We start from the raw sequence: 22,608 nt of genomic DNA on the forward strand, positions 1-22,608 counted from the left end.
TTCAGGTTCACTATATAATTATTTTAGGGTTAAGACCTGGTTTTGGGGTTACACATTAGTTATATTATTACTGTTCATGGAGGATACTACTCAACCTGTAAAAAAGAGTTGTATAATGGAGGAGTTAGGAGTACACGTTCTTCATAGAAAGCCTACCAAATAGTTCCAGGGTCGATGGAACCAGAGGAACTAAAAACTCCCTTTTGTGCATTTCTGTTTGCGTCTCCACTGCATCTGGAGAACTGTGAAGATTAAGCAAATTAGATTTTAAAAAATGGCGGCTTGAGCCTTTGGAAAGCACAACCCACGGAGCAGGGACTTTTTTGCAACCTGGAACTATCTCACAGGAACTAAATTTAGTTGCCGGTTCCTCCGGTCAAAGGTGGGTTTAGTTCCTGAGTTCCTCAAAAGGTTCTTGGTACCCTGGGAAAGTTCATGCGGTGGAAACTAACAGAGTTTGAAAGATGTGGTTGTTTACCAGGCAGGAAAAAGATGAGGGAAATGTATGATCCAGTGTTTCTGGGACTGACCTACATTGGGGACCACAAGTAAGGATATCTTGGCATAAAGATATATCTTTATGCCTCTGTTCCACAAAACCAAAAATGTCCAAAAACAAATAAAAACACAATAACAACAAGTGCCATACCAGTACATTAGTGTTCCCTATTCCTCCATTGCAATGAACATGACCAGTGTGTCTGCGATCTACAAAGACACCATTGACCTCATGCTCACACTGCTTTGCTAGTTGAGGAATTAATGTTTAGAGGCTGTTCATGCTCATAGTGATCTAACTCAACACTATGGGTTTTATACTGTATGTGTTTTTAATAGTATCTGGATGACTGTGGAGCTCTACAGCTTTAGATTAAGATTAAGGTTGCAGTGTGTGTGTGTGTGTGTGTGTGTGTGTCCTCTCCCATGTGAGTACTTACAGCATCTAAAGGAAGCCTCTTCAAAACCTTGTTCTGTTTCTTTGGCTCTAATTTGTAGACGTACTTGTCTGTGACGAGCAGGCCTCGGTCTGTGCTTTTGTTGAATCTATTCACCTGAGAGAGCAGAGGAGGCAAAGAGAGAGGAAGAAAGGGATAAAGCTCCACATTTGAACATTTTCTATTTTCTGTTAAGAGCCCTTTTTTTGCAGCCTGTCGGATCTTTTGGGTTATCACTAACAGGTTTTCCTTGTGGAGCTGCAACACACACGAAACCAAACCAAAAAAATGCAAATTCAGACAAAAAGACAAGGGCTCTGGTGGGTTTGTCAGTGTTGGAGGTTGTTTTATGTCACTTTATCAAAGCCCACATATCTTCAGATATACTTTGACTTAAGCTGCTCCCAGAATTTAGTGGAAGCCCTCGGTCTCTCTACAATCCCTGATAAGGAAAATATGGCCACTGTTACCCGCAGGGAGACGATAAGAGCCAGTTCAGCATGAGGTAAAATAATAAGCCGAGCTTCAGCTGGCTCCATTCAGATGATTCAAAACAGGCAGACTTAAAAAAAGAAATCTTAAAAGTTAAGAAATCTATAAGAATGAATTCATAGTTCAACTCCTTTCATGATCAATCTTCTGATTATTTTTTATCTCGTGTCTTTATATTCCTGTCTGAGAGGGTTCACAGTTGTAACATGAAATCTTGAAAGACGAGCTGATACAAAAGAGATGAGGTGGGGGTGGGCGGTGTTGTTGTTGGTGGTGGTGGTGGTGGGGGGGGGTGGGGGGGGTGACGGTGAACACAGCAAATGAGAAAAACATCCCAAAGCTAAAAGGAAGCAACAAAAGAAAGAAACTCCTTGTACAAAACAGTCACTATCGTCTCACAGTGTTCTTTTCCCACGTACTGTACCTTCCTACAGAAGCCAGAGAAGAGCACCTGACTGTACTCGTCTTTGTTCCTCAGCTCCTTGGAAACACGGATGAAGCCGGAGCTGGTCTGGGGGCAGTCTCGCACCTGCAGAAATGAAAGACTTGTATTATTACAAGAAGCCGGCGGATGCCACCAGCTACAGTTCAGACGGTATAGAGGGATGTATGTCGTTGTTAGTCGTGAAACTCTGGGTGACCTCTCTCAGCCTCTTTCAAGCCTTTTTATCGCTTTAAGTCCATAAGCAGCAGATCAAAGCTCGGGGCCTCGGGCTGCTGTTACCAGACATGGTGTTTGACGTGCCGTTAGAGAGGCAGCAGAGTGGCTGATACTGGAGCTAAACTGCCTGATGAGGAGTACAGTCGACGGCCACTAAGAAGGAAATCTAAAGTCTCTCTCCTATAGAGAGGAGCCGTCATAATAACGTCTTTATTTTTATGAGACCATTTCTCCTAAGAATTATTTTGCATTCGCTAAATGTGCATTGGGTGAAATGCCAATGAGTTTTGAAAATGTTCACTGGAAAGATGAATTCAAACAGAATAAACTGAAGCATGGGGCCAAAAGTACGTGGACATCCCTGTCCACACTTCTGAGGCTGTTTTTCATGGTTGGAGCAGGGTCCCTTCATACCAGTGAGGGGAAATCTTAATGCTACGGCATACAATGCTATTTTAGTGTGCTTACTAATTTACGTACTATTTAAAGGATTAAGAAGAAATGTATACCACGTTCAAAGATGGCCCTATTCATTACTATCAAAGTTGCTCACTGGGAGCTTACTTCGTTTTTGGGCCCATAGAGCACGCTCAGTAGAGTCTCTCTCTGGCCGAGCCGGGTGATTTTTGGTTGGCTCCCCACACACATGAAGGGGATAAAATAATCTAATCATAAAGCTCTGCTAGACTTTATAAAAATTACTGGAATTGATCAATTTCTGATAATGCAAAGATTCAGCCGCTCACCGTTTTACTGCCGTTCAGTTTCCAATGACTGTATATCGGAAAAAATTTATGTAAATGGAAATAGGAAATAAGCTGATGCTGACTATCTGGGGAGAGAGACTAATTCACACTCACAGATGCTCAAATATTAAAGTGAAAACTCCAGATTTGTTTTGTTTGATGTCATCCCATCTCACTTCCAGCCTCTGGTCCCGACGAGCTCACACGCCAGCAACATCCCTGCTTTGATTTCTAGGATGTGCTTCGAAATAACGACGTAAACTTGTTGAACCTTGTGATCTTGTTGAAGCTTTCTTGGAATATGTGACACGCTAATTGGTCTTACTGTCCCTTTTCCACTTTTTCTCCTTTCTGTAGACACTTGATCTAAAGCAACGTCAGCCACATACAAGTCACGTTCACGCTGAACGCATGCCGCATTACATGCACTGATCTATAGGTCTTTGTGGAATTAACAACAATCACGTGAAGCTGGAGCCCCGAAGGAGGCCAGCGAGTCACGGGCTGTCTGACAAACTAACGAGGGGAGTGACTCAGGACTCTGCGGCAGTCATGCTCACACTCCCTGAAGGCGTCTTTCAAGCCTCCGGCCACCAAACAACCTCAGATTAGCTGGTAAATGAGCCGACTGTGGGATTCATTAAGGAAGGGCTGTGTTCGCAAGCACCAACCTCCTTTAGTCATGCTGTTTACTGTGAGGCTCGTCACATGCACCACATACATTCACAACAACAGATGCATTTTTAAGATCGTGTACACTGCTGGTTATTCAAGTCTTGTTTACTGTGATTAATTCAAGGGAAGTATTTGGCCCGTCGATGGAGTTTCCCAGTTATTATTATCGTAAAAAGGAGAAAGCATTTTGTTGTGTGGAGTGTCACACTGAACTATTAACAGTAGATGTGGTGAGGACTGCTTAGAAAATGCTCCCAGTACCAGAAAGTGAAAACACAAAACCTCAGTTGATTCTGCACAAAAGTCCATTTGAGTAAAAACTATTAAAAATAAAAGGTTAAACTACAAAGTGTTTGCTCTGCACATCCAGTAAATCAATTCACTTTTTTTATTTTTTTGACAAAAAAATGTTTTCCTAGCTTCGGGGCAAAACTAATTTCCCTCAACATTTAGAAATGGATGTATTCAAAAAGTAAAAAGCTGCTCTGCCTCATTACTAACCTTAAAAATACCATGCTATCTAGTTAAGGGTATGTTTGAGTTTTGCACTTAAAAAGGAGGTACAGAAACTAACCAAAAAAACTTAAGCCGAAATAATTAGCCGAGCAACAGAAAATGAATCTGCAACTGTCTTGATTATTGATTACTCGTTAATTGACGGTGAAAATACCGAAATGTTCTCATTAATACCTTCCGGGTTTGGACTGCTACTCAGACAAAACCAGCTGTTTGTTAACTTGTGTGATTCTTACGTTAGCCAGGTAGTCCCTCTCCCAGGCTCTGCTGACTCCCCAGTCTTTCCTCTCTCCGCTCAGAGCAGTCAGAGCCGCCACTTTGGTCCGAACCTCCAGCATGTCAGACGGGGGGATGTTCTTCACGATCTGCCTCGCCCACCACCTGACAAAAAGGGATGAGATCAAGACAGCATGTCACGTGGGTGGAGTAATACATCAAAGGTGCAACAGTAAAACAATACAGTAGGAGGCACAGCTTCAAGTCTGTGAGGGATAAAAATAGGCTTTATCTGCAGTGCCAAAACACATCCTTATTGATCCAAAACTCACTCACTCATCCCAGATAACTCAAGTTATTCTGCAACTGCCGAGAATTTTTATTAAAACTGAAAAAATATGCCAGGAAGAAAAATAATTTGAGTAGTTGTAGCTCTCATATTCACCTACAAAATGTCAAACTCTTCCTTTAAAGCATTTAAATGTCATTTTATTTCCTTATTCAAAACTGATTTATTATTATTTAAATTATTATTTAAATTAATACAAGTGGATTAATCTAACTTTGCTGAAAGTTTGTTCAAAGTCAAATACAGTTGAAGACTAAATATTTTCCATACATTTTTTTAGATCGTTATTTCTATTTTTATGGAGTTTCATTTTGTGGGATCTGACCTGTGATGCAGCATGACTGTGATGTTGTGAAACTGGGACAGAGCTGCAGGCGGGGTCGGCCACTCCACGCTCTTCCCATAGTCGGCCATGGTTCGCACATTAGCAAACCTCCTCTCCACCTCCCAGAAGTGGGCCTTCACCTTGTAGCGCTTATAGCAGCCCATGATGGCGTAGATGGCCCTCATCCGCCGGCACCTCATACGAGCTAAAGCCCCACGCCAAACCTGTGAGTTTCAGAACAAGAGGGACATGTTAGAGACAGAAAGCGAGAGAGGAGAAACGAGAGAGTCCCACTGAGCTAAAGACAAACTTGTGCTCCAGTTAAAGAACCAGACTTCCCGGCAGAGTCATCAAAGTAGGTCAGGAGGAAGAGAAAGGAGAAGGGTATTTCATTGAGCAAGTGCGGTAATTGACTTTAATGTAACTGTGCTCTGGATCTCATTAATTATCCCAATTATTGTTACAGGAAATTAGGATTCAAGCTGGCAGATGAATTTCAGTCAAACATAACCAGGAGCCACATATTCATGAGGCTGAGGCAAACCGCAATCTCCACTTTGAAACCCTGATGCCTGCGTTTGAAACTGGAGGAGATAACGTTGTGGGTGATTAACTGTGATCACATGATCCCGAGCTGCCCGTGACATTAAATTAGGTCTCTGTGTCAACTAATCGCACTGTCAGATCAATACATTCTCATCAAAACACAAGCACGGCTCTAAGACAGAGATCTGACATTTTAAATTTCAAATCATGTCGAGGCTGTGGATGAATACTGAAAGGACAATGATGACAACACTGATAGCAAATAATATACTAATACTAATACTAATATGGCTGACCTTCTGCAGGAAAAGCACCAGGATGGGGATGAGGGCGGCTCTCTCCTGTTCCAGAGTGAAGAGAGACCGCGGCGTTCGGACAAACAGCTTGGTGTGTCCGTACGCCACATCGTCATGGAAACCATGCTGGGTGACGATGGCCTCCACGGCCTCTCTGTCTGTGGCCATCATGTGGTTCGGCCAGGTGTACTCACACGTCATTTTATACCTGCAGAACGTTCAGGAGGAGAAAGAGGAAATCAGGGCTTCCAGTGTGACAACAAGGGAGCTGATCAGTATCTCTGGCTGAATATACAAAAGTGGAATGATTGCTCTTCTTACTGTGACTGAGTAGCTTCTCAATTTACCTGTGGAAGTCTTTTTAGGCAAATCTATTAGTCATGGGGAGTATGTGTGGAAATGGAATAACGTCTTCTGTGGGTCTGGAGAAGCTTTGTCAAGTCTAAGACAATGATTCAAGGTGTCTTGGCTTTGGCACAGAGAAAACAAATATAGACACAAAGCCCACATTACAAAGTGGGATTGATTGAGGACATGATTGTTAAAGATGTGGCAGGCAAGAAGGGTTTAACAAAAGACGCTATCAAGCTGCATTATAGGAAATGTAGGATCTAGTGTTTTTGGACCATGACACAGTATTTTGCCTCAGTCAGCCATGAAGACAGCTTCAGTCTCAAAAGGAGACAATAGAAAAAGTAGTCTGGTTTTAACTCTCAAAGAAAAGGGTCGAGTTTGTACTTTCTGTCTCTCTTCTTTTTAGAGCTGAACGGAAAAGATTGCATGCAACATTGTTCTCAACTGTTAAATGTAACTTGGAAACTCTTACTTTAGTAACCTTAGTAACTTTTACCTTAGTAGTTTTAGTAAAATTGCATCATAAAGCAACTGCTTTACTTTTCCTCAACTTCCTCACAGAGGAGTTTACCAAAGCAACACACTGAAGAAGTCTTGCTTCATAGAGCATCATGTTCTCTCACCGCTGCAGGAACCGATCGTAGGGCTGCCTGTAGGCAAAGCCTGCCCGGCGCACCATCACATTCTCCATCAGGCCGAGGTAGGCCACCTGGTGCTGGCAGCGAGCGTCGTCAAACAGCACCGGAGACTTCATCTCGTTGGGCTTTATGCATCGCACATAGTACGGCTCCTGAAGGACGAACACACAAAAGAGATGCAGGTAACTCCTCAGCTGACTTTGTTCCAGTGTTGTTGGGCTGCAGTTTTTTTGTCCACTGTGAAATATTTTACTGAACTTTCCAGCAGGGATCAATGAAGCATCACATGATCACATTAAGGCACCGGCTTGTGCATCAATTTACAGAAAGATAAACAACAATACTGCAGGGAATAAAAGTATGGACACAATAGAAGTGATGCCATAGCGCTGACACAGTGTTGTGTACTTCCAACACTTGGACTCAGTGTTTGTATGATTGAGGCAATATTTTTTCATAACACTCTTGTTTTATCACCTGCACAAACTTGTGCACAAAATTTGTCTTTGATTTTTTGCATGTTTTTAATCATTGTTTTACTCATCACTGCTGTGTTCATCACTGTGCAAGTAAATAAACTACACTCAGCTTGTAAACTATAACGGAGCCACAGCCAAGCTGCAAAACTGGCAAACTGAGTTCACTGACCTTAATCAGACTTGCAGGATATTTCAACAGACGCTACAGCGAGCAGCTGAGCCTCACAGCGCATCCAGCACATCTACTTATTAACACCACATTTAACTGCACAGTACAACTCTGAAGATGATGAAGTTATGGCTGGACGCCTGCACCTTGACAGGGATCTCTGAGGGACATGATATCCTGTCATAGAACAGAGGCTGCTGTGTTTTCACTGTCTCTCACTCTCTGTCCATGAAAGATGAACAAGGCGGAACGAAGTGAGCGCTCCCCAGCACTGTCGTCCATCATATCAATAATGCATGTGCATGTGTGCCCCCACTTTCAACTCAGTCCAGCAGAGATTTAAGAAAAGAGTCAGTTAATGGGGGTTGGGAGCAAACGAGGTGGCCAGACTGGGCACAGGTGCTTCTGTACGGTAGTTGAAGAAAACATCCGCTCTTTCAACGTGACCTGAAGGGGGAAAAAACACTGTTGCCATGGGAGTTTCCTTTCATTTTACCTCAGCCACACCGAGACGAGATGCTACAACAGCCCGACAGCAGACCATCCCAAAATAACAGCAGGAAATGTCAGACTTCAGTCAGTGAGATGAGGCCAGGAGAGGTGAGCAGCACATTTTGTGGTCCACCACCACCTCCCCCCTCACCACCCTCCCAACTCCACATGCAGTCAGACAGGATGAGGACAAGCAACCTACAAAACTACTCTCTGACACCAAAAAGAGCACATCGCTTTGCATTCATGTTCCTGCTGGACGGCTGCGTGCTGCTTCTCGATACATATTTTGTCATGAATGGTGACGAATCGTCCTCCCAAAAGCAACATCACACAACGGCAGCCTGAGAATAGCCTGTGACTCATAGAGGCTTTACAGGGACCAGAACAGCCCAAACAGCAGCATAAACTGGGGGGGGGGTAGATCTATGTTGGCGCTAAATACTAACTCCAACATGAAAATATGATCACAAAATACCACAAAACTTACATCACAAAACACAACAACAACATGTTTGGTCAAACTTGAGTGCTGAATGTTTGGCATATGTTTTAAGATTATTATGCCATAGAAGTATTTACTTTTTGTGTTCAATTTGTTAGCAGTAACTAGAGTAGGTAACTAGACATGTAAAGCAAAAGAGCTATATCAAATTTTAGCTAACTGGTGAGACAGCCATCTAGCTTTAGCTAAAGCTTAATTTAATTTACTTCGCCCAGCGGTTAAAGGGAAGGGAACAGGAAGTCAATCTTAAGCTGAAACCACTGACCTTGCAGGCCAATTTATCCACCAAGGCCACAATGGAGTTCTTGAAGAGGGTGGCCGCGGTCAGAGGTCGCTTGGTGACCTCTGTGATGCTCAGCTGACCATCTGGCCACATCTCCTTCAGGACTGGGTTGGCACTACAAGAGAGAGAGGGGAGCAAGAAAAGGGGGCAAAGAGCGAAGAAAGGACATCATTAAGTAGGCTAGCAGAGGAGTGATGTGCAAACAGGGTGAAGAGGAATAATTTATACACTTAACCCAGTTACTGAACTGTCAAGAGCATCATGATGTTGGAAAAGACTGACAGTGAAGACTGTGTTTGGCACCTGTTGTACATGAGACGCTTGAAATCTTGGAAAAGCATGTCCTTGTTTTTGTCCAAAAAGCCCTCGACGGAATATCTGTAATAGAAGTAGAGGGAGAAAGTGAGAGTAATCAAGAGTAATTGGCCAAAAGTAGTTCAAGAGAAGGAGGGAGGCCCCACTGAAGAGCACGAGGAAGTCAGACAAAAAGTAACACAGTTTAGCAAGTGTCTGTCACTAAAAGGGGTCACTATCACTACACGTTAACGGACTCCCCTCTCTGGTCCAAATGATTCACAGTCCTCAGGCTAGAGGATTAGAACAACAGTCATGCCGCTCAGACGATTTACAAATTAGGAACATGGTCAAAATCCCCCCACGGCTCACGTTTTGGAGAAGAAAAAAAACACTGAACTGTCTACAAACTAATCTGTCTGCCTTTTTTTTTCCCCAAAAAAAGCTGCTCAGTTGGTTTTGGTGAGGCATCAGTGGGAGGTCACGGGCGCACTGTAAGGCACAGTTACATAAACCGTCCAGCCCTGGGGTTGGAGCCTGCTGCTGTAGTGTAAGTGTTGCCTCAAATAAACCTCTCGCAATGTAACAACAACTTTGTGTGGATGCTTTCAAAATACTACTGAGTACTGACGTATTAGCAGCTAAATATACCTAAAATATCAAAAGTAAAAGTACTTGTTCCACTGCGAAGGATGGATTTATGTATATGACATTTTTACACTGTTAATACTGATGCAAAAATGTGTAAGCAGCATTTTACTGTTGTAGCTGGTTGAGGTGAAACTACTTTATATACAGTTACAATTTTTATAAGCTTATCATTTGTTGTTGTGTAAAATCTTGAAATGTTGTGGAGTAGAAGTATAAAGTAACATAAAATGGAATTACTCAAGAAAAGTACAAGTACCTCAAAACTGTACCAAAGTAAATGTACTTAGTTACTTTCCACCACTGCAGTAGCTCGCTCTCTCGTCCACACAGACATTTCTTCTGCACCCCTCCCTCTCTAACAAACAAACACACACACACACACACAAACCAAACCCACAAACACACAGCATGTGACATGTCGTCTGCGTGGCCCTGTCTCTGACTGTGTCCTAGGCTGTCACATCTGGAGGCAAAGAAGCGGAGGCTGGCTATGACAGATGTGTCCCCTTGGCTCATGGGCGCCAAAACCACCTGACCAGATCCCGGGAAGCTCACGGAAGAGAGACAGAGTGTGGAAGGAGATGAGAGAGCAGTCAGAACGCACAATAACAAACCACAACACTCATTTACAAGGACAGTGCTGGGACAGGACAGACAGGAGAGGACATGCACAGATAAAGGCTCTCCAGAGACAGGAGGATGATTTAGAGGGAAGTATATTAAAGTGTGAAGGTCAAGGCTGGTGCAAGGAGAAGGCTGCTTTGTACGAGGTCAAAGGGAGCACACGCTGAGAGAGCCGGGCGACAAAGATGCGAGACTCCTTGCAATATAAAGTTGTGCAGTGAGGGAATATGATATATCTTACGGCTGCTCAAAGTGCTGCATGTGCAGGCTGAAATACTGCAGGGAATTAAAAAGCGGATGGCAAAGAGAGCCAGTTGAGAGTTGCAGTACAGAAGGAGGAGAAAAAGAGGAAACAGGATGAGGAGAGAGAAGAAGGAGAGGGAGGAGGGAGCGAAGTAGGTCAAAGCTTGTGATAGTGGCGGTTCGGTGAGAGTGGAGGGGGTGGGGCCAGCGGGTGGCGAGGACGAGGGTATATTTAGCCAGAGTAAGGATAGACTCAGATGGGGTGAGATGTGACAGGGGACGATGGGGGGCCAGTGCCACCAGGAAGCAATATACGAGGGGTGACAGCTCAGCTGGAGCGACCCCGACGTGGCCCTGAGACGAGCTGAGGCAGGGTGACGGGGACACGCAGGGACAGGGAAAGGGACAGGGACGGCCATCTGTCATCACCACTGCAGGTCTGTCACGCATGCTCTTATCCAGCCCGTCATGTTAACGCTGGCAGTGGTGGAATGTAATTAAGTGCATTAAGTACGGTACTCCAACCCCTGAAAGCTTTTATTCAAAATGTACGTATTTCTGTATAACGTCCGTCACTAACTGAGCAACACACTTGTCCGTTGGACAAAACAAGACATTTGAAGGCGTCACTTTGGGTTTTTGGGTACTTTTGATGGACATATTCTCACTACTCTGACGTTATACAAACCAAACAATTAAGGGATTGATCAATGAAAGAAAATAATGAAAATACTCAAAGTTACATCCCTGTGTAACCCAGTTACCCTCACAGGGGCCATTTGCTGCATTAAGTAACCTTTCATACTGTAAGTACATTTTCCTGATAACACTTGCAGGACTTTTACCAGTGTGGTAGTGGTACTTTTACTTCAGTAAAGGATGTGAATACGTCCTCCACCAGTGAGCGTTGACAAGGGGAGCGCAGTTAGGGAGAAGAAACACAGTAATTGTCTGTGAGAGGTATCTTCAGCTTCAGAGGTGGATGAAATTGCTCTGTGTTTCGGTGTGTGTTCGACATCATGTTAGCCTGGATTTCCCCGAGTCAAAGAACCTCAATAAACCCTACTCCACTTCTCTTTGATTACTGCTGCTGCTACATCTCCCACAGCCAAAATTGTCTCATCAGCTGGCTCCATCCCTCCCTGTCATCCTCCTCCTCCTCCTCCTCCTCCTTTCGTGTTCCCTTGACATATTAATGTCCTTCCCCTCGCTAGATTGAGGGCAGTACACGTGAGCGGTGGGGATCTTCTGGAACCAAAGCCATGACGGGTGACTGCTGGCCACGGGCCTCATCTGGCCACTGTGACGTTTAAATCCAGTGAACACATTAAGGACATGGAGCAGCGATGGAGAAGGAAACTGAACGAACTGTTTGATCTGTGAATCATAAACCAAACGACCACTAACATTATTTTGTACTTTCAGAATAGGATAAAAGCTAAAAAGCCCAAATATGCATATATCCGTTTTATAGTTTAGTTATTTATGATATAATTAATCCTATAAATTCTGTTCCTGTGGGTCTGAACATCTTCTGTTTGAATCTGGTCCAAGACCTTTTTGCAAGTCACCTCAACAAACCTGTCTTAAAAACATATGACAAGGGAAGGATGGTTTTAACCACAAATTTAAAGCCCTAACAAGTGACTGCTGTTGTTGGACAAATCAACAACTTATCTTTTATTTAACTTACATCTCAGATCTTTCCTGTGATAACATGACATTTTTTTCCCTAAACCAAAGGGTCTATCTGGGTTTTTTAAAAACAAAACATGCAAATAATCTAGATGACTTAATATTTGTGACTCTTGTTGGAAAATACTGCAACCAAGGGATTCAAGGCATGTTTTGAACATGTGTGACCACTGATGCTGTGAAATATTATGTCTTTACAGATGAGAGCATATCCTCTCCCTGCCTCCACAATGTCACATGTTGTACACGGTCGTGTCTGTATACCTGGCTGTGCAGGTGAGGAGTTTCTTCATGTTCTCACATTAATTAATTGAACAGCTTAGAATTCACATGTACACATGCGGATGACATCCTGCACTTATTGGAATATGTGGCAACATCAAGTGACTCTCATTTTCTATTTGTATACCTAACAATGTGAACACACACTTGGTCAATATTGTAGTTTAAATGTTGTGTATGGAGCATGTGGGCTGTAAACAGCAACTTTGTAAACTACCACTTTAGTTTAGTTTAATTTAGTACTAAATTCTGTACTGGATATTTGTAGCCTATATATTTTATATATTTTGATATGTGAGATCATAACAAATGACACCCAGCTGTCATGCATTCTATGTTTCTTAGGATGTGGTGAATATCATCCACAATTTACAATAACTTCTGATCAGTAAAAGCTGTCACTTTGAACACAACACTATCACCACTGGAATTCCTCTATGAATTCACCCACTGCTGTCAATGTCATAAACCAACCTCTCTTAATAGGATTATATGGCTTACACTTATGAACTCTGCACAACATGCTGTCAATCTTTCAGCCACAGTCTGGCCCGGGCCGAAGCAGATGACTGCGACAAAGTGTGTAAATGTGTGAGCGACTCACGTGACGTCTCCAGCATAGTGGCGAATACGGAAGTGTTTCTGAAAGTCCATGCTTTTGTCCGTGGGGCTGAGCTGGAAATGAGGGGGAGACACTGTGAGTGCAGAGCCAACAGTAGAAATTAAATGTTTGTTACAAACATTTACAGTGTACAGATGGCAACTTTAAGAGGAGGGAATGATGGCTGCATTTTGGAGCCCCTGTTGTTTGAAAACCATCGTATGACCTCTGAAACAACTCATTGGAGAAACTCTGCTCTCTACTGACTGCAACGCAAAACTGCACCTGCGTTAGAGGAAGTTTTAAAGTTACACTGCAGTACAGACTGACTCTCTGTTCTTACTTGTTCATTTTAAGATAAAAAAATCAAACACATTTTTTTGAGAGGAAATGCTCAAAATTTTACCAAACTGACACAAGAGGCAACATCCATCCAGCAGTAGTGGGGGGAAAAAATCTCATCCTTAACATTTTAGTCCATTTCAGTCTTTCACTTTGGCATTTCTATATAGAAAATGTTAGCAACTCAAGTTTGGGCTGAAGTCTGAGGAGGATATGTCAACAACAAATAACCACTTCCTAATAACTAAGTCAAGCTATTTTCAGAGATCCCTTTTTACATTTTAACACAACTTTCAGTTTCTCTTTGACCAGCAGCCTAATAATGTTGTGATCTGTCCTCACCTTGCGGGAGGTGTAGTGGGGGTGCTGGGCGAGTTTGGTGTCCATGCTGTCCAGACAGACGGTGTCCGTGACTTTACCAACAGTGAGGCAAGCTTCGTCCAAAATGGAGATGATGCCTTTGTGTGGCTGGTCTACGAGGTCCACGATGATCTGGTTGTTGAAGTAATCAATCTGTGTGTAAACAGTGTGATTGTTAAGTAAGAGGGCAATGCGGTGATGCTTAGGAATCGTGCTTTTGTGTGTCACATCATCAAATGTAACTCCCACAAATAACTCCAAGGCAACGTTTTAACATTAGCAAGCTACTTTTCATAGAAACATAATGTGGCTCAGATTTTTTTTTTTTCAAACTATTTTCATAACTTGTTCATATATTATATTTATTGAGAAAATTATCTTGTCCACAACTGTGTGAGGCAACTTGTTATCATGGTTAGATAATAAAAACACCTGTCTATTCACTACCCCAACCACCACACCCTTACTTATCACACTGCTGAGTATCAGCTGATCTTCAAATGTGTGTGTGTGGACCGAGCACCTCTTGCGTAAATGTGTTTTTGTTGGTGTGTGTGTTTCTCACATGTTGCCAGGTGATGCCCTCTCTCTGGTATTCGCCTTGTTCCTGTCTGAGGATCAGCTCAATGAAGAGCTGTTGCAACTTCTCATTGCAGTAGTTGATGCAGAACTGTTCAAAACTGTCCGACAATAGAGGAACAAACGCTTGAGCAACATCATCAACATTGACTAATTTCTCCCCATTTACATAGTAGAATTCACAACACAACAACGCCAACCTGTTGTTGTCAAAGATCTCAAAGCCGTAGATGTCCAGCACGCCGATGACTGTGTTTTTCCCATGAAGCACTGGGTTGTAGTCTTTCACTTCAATGACACTGTTGATGCGGCTTACAATCCAGCCGAAAAGTCTCTCATATAGAGCCTACAGCGGGGAAATAAGTGTGTGTGTGTTTCACAGAGCCGGAGATTAAAATAATGCGACAACTGTGAAAATTAGATAAAAGGAAAGCATGTTACAGTGATGATGTTAACATAATTTTCTTATCCTAGGGAAGCTGTAAAATGATTAATCTGCATAAAGCATGAATCTCATCCTGATAAGCTGTTTTGTCAAAAGAAACTGGGCTGAATGATTTGTAAATAAACACCTTGGCGAAAGCATCCCGTCCAAAGCAGGCATCCTGCTCCGTGTGTCCCTTCTCAATGACCTCGCCGCCCCCGGTGGCCACAGTGCGGTACAGCAGGCTCTTACCGACGCTGTCCGCATCTGTGTCCGTCAGCTCAGAGATGTGGTTCACGGCTTCGAGTCCCACGATCTGAACGTTCTCACCATCACTCTCAAACTGCATGTTACCCTGAAAAACAGACCATTACAGTTCATTATGGACCCATGATCTCATCACTACTTCATGATTCTCAGGAATCACAGCTTACTCTACATCTAAAATATACACAGGTGGTGAAGAAAATACTTTAATCCAAGACTTTCATGTCCATGCAATAACTTACCAACAGAAGAATGGCGGCCAGGATCTGATAAATTGAGTTAATCTCCTCTTTTGAGAAGCCAATCACTTCCAGGGCGCTCATCACCGCTTTGTGGCTTGAGCGATCATTGTTGGAGGTCTTAAGAAAAAAAAAAGCATTGCCAATTGATCAGTCAAGAGGGGACAATCTGGATCTCTGAAGAAAGTACAGCAATTTATGTGTATCTTGTTTCATTTCATATCAACAGCTGTTTTTCAAATAGCTAATTCTGTCTTAACTCTTCAACTAAAAATGTAAAGGTGATAAACTCACAGCAGTTGCAGCTCCCTCTTTGGTATACGTATAAACAGCAGGATCATTCTGTAGATGATATGACTCCAGCATCTTGTCTGAGCCTCCACGCAGTAACTGTTCACATCAAACATACAAGTTCAGATCCGACATGATTATATCATTGCGTGGGGACCACTGGAGTGGTAATCCACAATATTTGTTATTTTCAGATCAGTAAAGGCATTCAGGCAGTGATATGGAGCGTCATCAGTGAATGTTTTGCAGCAGATTAGAGTTTACCTGGTAAAATGAGTGGAAGTTCCTTTCCCCATCTTGCTGCTGGACCACCCTGGACTTGAACAGAAGAACACATTATGGTAGTAAATTAAACATCCATCCTCAGACTCTATTACACTGTTATACATTTATTCTGTGATGACCAATGTGTCCCAGGTGTTCTTTTTTTTTTTTTTAAGTTAAGTGTTGTTTGTGGTACCAGTTGTCCAAACTGCATTGTCTGTTCTTACTTACTTTGTTGTTTTTCTCAAAATTGCCCGAGAGAATGAGCTTGTGAGCTTGTCTCAAACCTCACTGGGTAACATCTGAAGGTAGAGCAAATAATTTACTAACTGAATTTATATACTAAATAATACTAGTTGGCAGCAGAGAGGTCAGCAGTCGGTGTGTGAGTTTTTGAGGCAACAAAAGATAAATGAGAGATTTCCAAAGAGGTCAGAGCCAGTTTTCTAGTCCAAAAGAAAAAGTGAAAGGAACACACTGAACTATCAAAGTGAAACATGTCATGTGGCCCCACTGGAGTCAACTGTCACTTTCATGTGTCAATTTAAAATAAGATTTTTCCCTGGTTGGTTGCTGAACTTTGGTGAGAAATCGTACATCTGAAAAGAAGGTCTTTGCTCTTTGATTTTGAGGGATTGACACCAAAATACATAAAGCGCTGGTGTTTTAGACAGCAACAGCAAGTAAAATAGTTTTGGGTTTTTTCTTCAAGACAAACACTCAAACCAAACTTATTACCAATTGTGAGACTACAGTGGCACCACTTTCACTGCTGATGCAGACACATTACAGCCTAGAATTCTACCCTCTGAAAATAAATCATGGCATCATCATTCACACCGGGTCTGAGTGCCAGACGGTTGTTTAACAGAGCGGATAAATACAGCTGCATCAAGTACCCCCAGGTGAACCATTCATTAACGGCAGCACACCGGCTTCACAGACACATCTATTCATGGATGTTCCCTCACACCTTTTTGTCATCACCTCATGAAACATTCATGTTCAGGAGAAAAGATGTAATTTAAAAACTAAATGAGCAGAACTTTTCTCTACTTTCCTTTAGAGGTGGGCTCACTAGTGTCTCAAAACGGCATATAACTTGTTTTGTGTTACGTTTCTTTGACCCGTGAAGGTCTCCCCTCCTCACCTTCTCCAGCAGGTAGTTGTTGATGTGTCCTCCAGTGGGATCGCCATTGAAGCTGAAGTTGATGTCCATGTACTTGCCGAAGCGGCTGGAGTTGTCGTTGCGATTTGTCTTGGCGTTCCCAAAGGCCTCCAGCACACAGTTGGATTTGAGCAGCACATTCTTCACACTTGATTTATAACATCACGATAACCATTGATGGAAACATGTGAGAAACAGCCATTAGGGAGGAGAAAGTGGAGTTAGAGGAAAAGATAGAAACGAGATGATTTATGGTAACATCATATTCTCATGATCCAATTGTGTTTTTTTTGTGTGAGAATAAAACCCATCTGGATCTACATTTCGGTTTACAGTCCTGTCGTAATGAATCCCCTCATCACGAATCAAGGTGCTGTAATGTCTTTGATTAACTAAAGCACCACTCACCTCTCAACCTCCGCCCTCTGGCTTGGGTTCGTGATGGCTGCAATGTACTGCATGATGTATTTACTAGCTTCTGTTTTTCCTGCCCCACTTTCACCTGGAATGCAAAACATACACAGAGATTTCACAGCATTGATGAACAGATCAGTATAGCTGCATATCATAATATTTACACAATGTCGCTTTGCTCTTTTTATTTCTAGTATGACGAATGTTAAGGTGGCATCTGTGCTGTGAGTGCCTGCATCCAATTAACCTGGCAGCACCGCAACATAACACGTTTTTTGTTGAGAATGCATAATGAATGAGGATGCAGACATGCATACTATATGATCATAGACTAAACAAGTCATAGTGTTAGTAGAGTTACAAGCAGATCAACTCAGGATTTGCCATGTTCAAAGAATCTTTTCCTGGTGACATTAACAACATTAATTTGATCATTTTAATGTAATATTGAGTACTTGTCCCTAAATTGTATTCCAGGCAGGATGAAACAGCATTTAGACCATCAACATTAACCCTTAAAAATTATTAATTTACAAAAAACAGGTGACAGGTGACTAAAGAAAATATGCAAAGGAAACACCTTTTCCTCTCTGTAAGTCACTGTAATGTTAGTGTGCCACTCTGACAGGTGAAGTCCAAAAAAGGCACATAAACAAATGTCCAAAATGGCTAAACATTCAGACAGATCCATATAAGGTAGAAGAGTAGCTACCTGAGAGCTACGCTAATATCTCCATCAAAGATTAGCTAGCTATAAAATAATCCGTTAAATATCAAAAAACGTTACCTTTCAGCCACACTATGGCGGTGTTAAATATGCAAACCTCTAACTGAGCTAGCTTATTTGGTAAAGTTACAAACATTCAGGCTTCCCAGAAGATGACTCCACTTGTCCCCTTCAGTTAGAAAAAGGACAGGATGCCCGATTAGCCTCAAGCTAACGTCACGATCTGAACGTTAGCGCTAGGTTTAGCTCAATGTTGAGCACGTTATCATGCTCAATGTTAGCATGTTAGCATGTTCAGCTAGTTAAAGCTGACAATATGTCTGAGAACACTGTTGCTAGGAGACTAACAGGCTCCGACAAAGGAACGATTAGCCGATTGATCGAGTGATTAGTCACTTTACAGAAAATCAATTGTCAACTGTTTTGACAGCAGCACTTTCTCAAAACAAAGTTAAAGTAAGTGCTTTACGAGTTTTTAAGCAAAAATGCCAAAACTTCCGGCTTCTAAAATGTGATATTTAGTTTTCGATGTTGGTACACTAATAAATATTATAAATATAAATATTACCTTTGGGCAGACAAAACAAGACAATTAATGACGTCACCTTATTGGACCCAAGGTATTTTTCACTATGTTCTGATATTTCATTGACCAAACGATTAATTGACGAATTAAAAAAAACAAAATCGATTAAATAAACATTATTTGCAGCCCTAGGCTGATGGTTGCTGAGCCAAGTCTGACAATGTAGAGCAGCGACCAGCAAGTTGAGATGTGGTAAATAGCCACAGTACAGGGAATAAACTCTAAATTTACCAACAAAGCTTTTGATCTGGCGCCACGCACAGGCCAAACCTCATGATTAACAGAGGTAAGGATCTCAGAAAAGCAAAGCTGTCTCTTCATTTTTGATCCATCTGGCCGTTTTGTTTCCACATCTGTAATCAGCATTAAATCAAAGCAAACAAAATGCCAAGTGGAATCATTCCACAAACAAGAGAATCAAGAAGTTTGCAACCATGTTTGAACTTAAAGTGTGAGAAGTCATCTGTATTGAAAATTGTCCAACAGCCTGAGGCCACACACTGCAGAGAGTTCACACTTTGCAGGACTGTGGCTCATGAGGTGAGCTTTAAGGTGCGTGAAAGAGACAAACCTGATATGACGATGCAGGTGTCTTTGGCCCGTCTCTTCATGGCCTTATAGGCAGCATCAGACACTGCATACAGGTGAGGAGGGTTTTCATACAGCTCCCGGCCCCGGTACGCGTCAATGGTGTCTTTGCCGTAAATGTCCATCTGTCTGTATGGGTTAACGGAGACGACTACTTCTCCAATGTAGGTGTAGATACGTCCCTTCTCAAATCTGTCCAAACAAAAAAGAAAATCAGACATACTGATGGCATACTTCACATGCATATAAAATACATGTACCATTTATGCTGCGTGTTGTTCCCACTACAGTGTACATACTATGAATATGTAGGATAGTACGTATTTAAGTATTTAATTGATTCAATCATACATTTAACGGTGCAAAGAGCCGTTTAGCCCCTTTTTCCATGACATTTTCACACCACCCATGAAAAATCCCTCGAGTAAAACGCTCCATAAAAGATAATCCACCTTTGTGTCTTACGTAGCTGACAGGAAGTGACACAAGTGTGAGTACACTGAAAGCAGGAAATGAAACTTGTGGTTCAAAGGGCGTCACAGCCTTGTGTAACCTCTTGTGGGTTTGTTGAGCTGGGAGGGGTAAAATTGACGCGTCACAGCTAAATTAAATATTACTTCACTTTTTTAGTTGCATGTATAGCTTTACAGACAGTCAGTATTGTAGGTGAGTTGGTGACTGAGCATCAGTTGGGTCAACATGTACATCATAACGGGACAAGGCTGCCCGATTTCAAGGGTGCCTCCTAATGCAGCTTAGAGAGACCTCATGATTCCTGAATTTTGACCAGTGTACTGGTCAGTTGTTCACTGGATCATTCATTTGGTTCTTAAGTGACTATTTAACAGATGTTTGTATTCAGGAGGTTATCAGTCACTGATAACATGTCAATAGAACTGGATTAACAATAGAGATAATAAAAACCCAGGCATAAACCTACAAGTAATTACTTATTAAATGTCCAGGAGGAAAGTAACTGATTTAATTTATTCACTTTTAAGTACAATTTTTAGTTATTATTATTATTATTATCAAATTCACTTTTTGCAACTGTGGAAATTCTGTATTATTTGAATTGAGTTGTAGCACCCCAAAGCACTGCTGGTTTTGGTCTGTGGGAAGCTAGACTTTGTCCTTTGGGAAGCAAAAACTGATTCAGCCTAGAGTTCAGGTTCACTGAAGGGCCGGCTTGTGTGAGCAGGAGGTTCCCGCCCCTGAATTGAGGCTCAGCTGTAGATGATTATGGCTGTAGTCACTGAGAAGGTTGTTTTTTTTTTTTGTTGTTGTTTTTTTACAATATGGTTAAAATCACCCCTGAAAGCAGGAATATTGCTCTAACACAGCCACAGCAAATTTTAGGTTTCCTCTGAGTAAGAGTTGGGTTTGGTGCCAAAAAAATAGAGAAGTGAGCCCTGTCTCCTTCCTGGTAATATACTGACCAATCAAGTAACAGGAGGCTGAGTCTGTCTGACACTATATTTGATATGAGCTAGAAGCGACTCAAAGAGCATAGATCCTGTATTGCCTGTAGTGTAAATATTACATTAAAGGAATCAGTTCTATCACTTAAATTGATGTCTTGTTATCAAAAACATATTCAGTTTTCCAATGAAGTCTGGTAGTTTTACAGTTTAGGCTACAAATGTAATGGTGGAAGAAAAGGATCCCCACCAAGGCTTCTCTGTCCACCAACCTTTTATAAGTTTTAGAGATATTCTGCTGGCAGAGATCCCAACATGATAGAAATATGGCAGCAGTGATCCCCAACTTTACTAACAAGTAAAGGAAAACAGTGCAAATGCAAAAATACAAATGCAAACACAGAAGTTTGCAAATGCAAACACCTGAACTCACAGGTAGATATGACAAAAGTACAGGAAATCATTAAAGTCTGCACATATCAGCACAAACATGCCACCAGACAAGTCTGATCAAGCTGTGTGATGAAACTCTACGCACATTATTTGCCAACCAGTGATGACAGACAAATGCCAAGCCAGGGTAACTATGTGAAAAATGTTAATTTGGAGCCATCTGCTGTGCACACGTCAACGAAGAAAGTGTGAGTTGTTTTCTCTAAATCTAGAGCTTATTTGATATTGTTTGACATTTTGGTGTGATTTCTCACAGTCTGGACTGAGGACATGATGCCCCTGCGAAAGACACAGAAGAAGTGAGAATGGTCAAGAAAAAAAAACAACACTGTCTGGACTCAGAGACAAGGGACAAGTGTTAAGTCCCCGAAGCATTACACACCACAACGGTAGAAAGGTCACAAGGCAAGACAAGAGGGAAATAAAAAAGGTACATTTATGCGTTAAGTTGGACAGGCTTGGTGAGATTAGCTGTTTCAATAGCAATATACCATGTGCTTCATTTGGCTCACATGACAGCCAGTGTGTGGTGTGGTGATGATCAAATCAACCACACGTTAATATCTGAACCCCAAGGGTGAGCGGGAAACGCAAGGTAGGTGTGAGTCATGGTTGCATAAAGGGAAAAATAGAATAGAATTTCCCCTTTATGTTTCATCTTTATGTCCCCTATTAGCCTCTTACTTGAGAGAAGTCATCAAGATAATGTCAACTTGGTGATTTGGTTCTACTACTTACTTACTTTTGTAAGTTTGTGAAGGTCAGAGACAGTCACTTATAACATTAAACACCTTAATCTTACTTTCTTTACACTCATTTGAACTTATTTTATTGAAGACATGCCGTTTTCCTTCATATATCAGGTCTGTATGAAGCGTTACCCTTTGCATCTCTGATACCCAGCTGCTTCCACCCTCTTCCCCTCCCTTCCTCCTCTCTAACAGTATCTCAGGCCTTACCTCAACTTCAGATTCTCCATAAACTGCTCCATCGTCACCTCATCCAGGAGCACAAAGTCTGACTTCCCAAACTCCAAGCCCTCCAGCTCCGCCATCTCTGTCTGTATTCACCAAACACACTAAAAATAAAAGACGGACAAGACGCAGAGGAACAGAAAGCAGCTCAAGGAAGAAGAAAGAGAAGTACGGTCGACTTCTGGGGCCCGGTAGTGTAGACAGTGTGCTGTGGGCGTGGCGAGCTCTTTGGTGGATTCTAGGGTGTGCTTAGTCAAGTCACAGAGAGTTGTGGTCTACAAGCTACAGCACGTCATCCTGTCAGTCAGCCTATGCCCTCATGCCGATCTGTATAAATAGCAGGAGGCTATCTTTAAAAGCTCAGACCACTTCTGCATCCTCCTCCATCTCTCTCTTCCTGCCACAAGGCCTCCACATTTCTAAATGGTAACTAAACAGGACATG

At 42.2% G+C, this 22,608-nt stretch overlaps 1 protein-coding gene across 2 annotated transcripts in view; it reads right to left on the reverse strand.

Moving 5' to 3' along the window:
- myo1g (myosin IG) overlaps positions 1 to 22,244 on the reverse strand; it is a 38,122-nt gene extending 15,878 nt beyond the window's left edge. For both annotated transcript variants that reach the window (XM_070921325.1, XM_070921324.1), the window contains exons 1-20: positions 22,150 to 22,244; positions 19,300 to 19,508; positions 17,410 to 17,503; positions 16,984 to 17,149; positions 15,834 to 15,887; positions 15,573 to 15,668; positions 15,282 to 15,398; positions 14,921 to 15,127; positions 14,549 to 14,694; positions 14,335 to 14,449; positions 13,752 to 13,922; positions 13,071 to 13,141; positions 8,981 to 9,055; positions 8,660 to 8,792; positions 6,735 to 6,901; positions 5,758 to 5,965; positions 4,916 to 5,139; positions 4,262 to 4,406; positions 1,852 to 1,956; positions 939 to 1,052 (exon numbers count right to left, since the gene is read on the reverse strand). In XM_070921325.1, coding sequence (XP_070777426.1) covers positions 939 to 1,052; positions 1,852 to 1,956; positions 4,262 to 4,406; positions 4,916 to 5,139; positions 5,758 to 5,965; positions 6,735 to 6,901; positions 8,660 to 8,792; positions 8,981 to 9,055; positions 13,071 to 13,141; positions 13,752 to 13,922; positions 14,335 to 14,449; positions 14,549 to 14,694; positions 14,921 to 15,127; positions 15,282 to 15,398; positions 15,573 to 15,668; positions 15,834 to 15,887; positions 16,984 to 17,149; positions 17,410 to 17,503; positions 19,300 to 19,508; positions 22,150 to 22,244 — 2,712 coding nt within the window. The remainder of the gene's footprint in view (positions 1 to 938; positions 1,053 to 1,851; positions 1,957 to 4,261; positions 4,407 to 4,915; positions 5,140 to 5,757; positions 5,966 to 6,734; positions 6,902 to 8,659; positions 8,793 to 8,980; positions 9,056 to 13,070; positions 13,142 to 13,751; positions 13,923 to 14,334; positions 14,450 to 14,548; positions 14,695 to 14,920; positions 15,128 to 15,281; positions 15,399 to 15,572; positions 15,669 to 15,833; positions 15,888 to 16,983; positions 17,150 to 17,409; positions 17,504 to 19,299; positions 19,509 to 22,149) is intronic.
- Between the last annotated feature and the right edge of the window lie 364 nt (positions 22,245 to 22,608).

The sequence above is a fragment of the Enoplosus armatus genome, chromosome 16 (genome assembly GCF_043641665.1).
Source record: "Enoplosus armatus isolate fEnoArm2 chromosome 16, fEnoArm2.hap1, whole genome shotgun sequence".
Classification (NCBI taxonomy): domain Eukaryota; kingdom Metazoa; phylum Chordata; class Actinopteri; order Centrarchiformes; family Enoplosidae; genus Enoplosus; species Enoplosus armatus.